This window comes from Eimeria mitis, genomic scaffold (assembly GCF_000499745.2).
Source record: "Eimeria mitis Houghton genomic scaffold, Emh_scaff1935, whole genome shotgun sequence".
Classification (NCBI taxonomy): Eukaryota; Apicomplexa; class Conoidasida; order Eucoccidiorida; family Eimeriidae; genus Eimeria; species Eimeria mitis.
In genome coordinates, this window is record NW_013570257.1 from 1144 (window position 1) to 2883 (window position 1740).

Here is a 1740-nt window from a genome sequence, read left to right on the forward strand (position 1 = left end):
AGCAGACAATCTTCTAATTCGTCTGCTATATCATCGTCTAGTTCATCATCCAGGAGACTGCTCTGCTGCTGCCGCTTCTGCTGCTGCTGCTGCTGCTGCTGCTGTTGCTGCTGCTGCTGCTGCTGCTGCTGCTGCAGCAAGGGGGTACCCACTGACGCCTCCCAGCCCCAAGACACGCCGCGTATTTGCTGCCCATACACCGCAGCAACAGCTTGTTTGAAGAGTGCATGCACTTGGTTGCTGCTGCTGTGCTGCAGCTGCTGCAGCAGCAACTGCTGCTGCTGCTGCTGCTCTATAGGCAGCAGCTGCTGCTCCGTCGGATCTGCTGCTGGGAGAAAAGCAACAGCAATGCTTCTGTCTGCTGCTGCACCTCCCCCCTCCTGCTGCTGCTGCAGCAGCTGCTGCTGCTGCTGGTGCGTGTTTGTCTGCATAATCCTGCCCATGAGGAGGCAATCCCCTTGCTGCTGCTGCTGCTGCTGCTGCTGCTGCTGCTGTGCTGCAGCAGTAAGAATAAGAAAGAGGCTGCGTATTGCTGCTCCCTCATCGTGGTGCCCCCGCCAGCCCCCCGCTAGTTTATAGTGCTGCAGCGCGAGCTCTTCTACCCGCAGCAGCTGAGCGTCCCAGCCAACGAAGATGCTGCTGCGGCCTGCTGCTGCTGCTGCAGCAAGGGGACGCGCAGACACCACACATACAGGCAGCTCCTGCTGCAGCTGCTGCTCCTCTTTGTATGCATCCAATACACATGCATGCACGTCTACAGGTAAGACACGCAAAAATTCATACTCTTCCTCCAGCTGCTGCTGCTGCTGCTGCTGCTGCTGCTGCTGCTGCTGCTGCTGCTGTTGTTTCTGTGCACCGCGCGGGCTGCTCCTGCTGCTGCTGGTCCTGCTGCTGCTGCTGCTGCTGCTGCTGTTCTTGCTGCTCTCAGGTGCATTGACAGCTCGACGACGCTTTCGGGGCGGAGGACGAGGAGGGGGTCGCTTGCTGCGCGTTGCATGCAGGCTCTTGCTGCTGCTGCTGCTGCTGCTGCGGTTCCTGCTGCTGTCACTGTCGCTGTCACTGCTGCTGCTGCTCGTGCTGCTGCTGTCGCTGCTGCTGCTGCTGCTGCTGCATGCAGCCCTGCGTCTGCGGGGTTTTGGTTTAGTGCTGCTGGCAGCATCGGAGTTGCTGCTGTCCGTATCACAGAGCACCTCCTGCTGCTGCTGCTGCTGCTGCTGCTGCTGCTGCAGCACCTTCTGCTGCTGCTGCTGCTGTTCGATGGCTTGCTGCTGCAGCTGCTGCCAGCTCGTGGCTATGCGTTTGCGGTGTATGTACAGCGCAGCCTTTATTAGTCTCCTCGATACCTCTTGTCTTTCTGCTGTTCTTACTATGTCTCCTTCTCTTATACACCTCACTCCTACTGCTGCTGCTTGCTGCTGCTGCTGCAGATGCTGCAGCAGCAGCACCTGCAAACGGTTGTACCATTTTCCTACCCGGTGACGGAATAAACCATGCCGCTGCTGCTGCTGCTGCTGCTGTTGCTGCTGTTGCTGCTGCTGCTGCTGCTGCTGCTGGCTTGCTTCCTGGTGGGCCTCTTCCCCTTCTTCTCTTTTCTCTTTCATATCTGTAATTTGTTCTGTTGCTGCTGTTGCTGCAGTTGCTGCAGTTGCTGCTGCAGCAGCAGCAGCAGGAGGAAAGGTGTATAGCTCGTGCAGCTGCAGCAGCAGCAGCAGCCTGTCTGCAGCAGCAGCATGCAGCCGC

At 58.6% G+C, this 1740-nt stretch overlaps 1 protein-coding gene across 1 annotated transcript in view; it reads right to left on the bottom strand.

Annotated features, from left to right (window-relative positions):
* The window catches only part of EMH_0046110 (uncharacterized protein), a gene marked incomplete at both ends in the record, with an annotated part of 7455 nt that overhangs the window by 1064 nt on the left and 4651 nt on the right, over positions 1-1740 (bottom strand). The window contains one exon of the mRNA XM_013496133.1: positions 1-1717. Coding sequence (XP_013351587.1) covers positions 1-1717 — 1717 coding nt within the window. The remainder of the gene's footprint in view (positions 1718-1740) is intronic.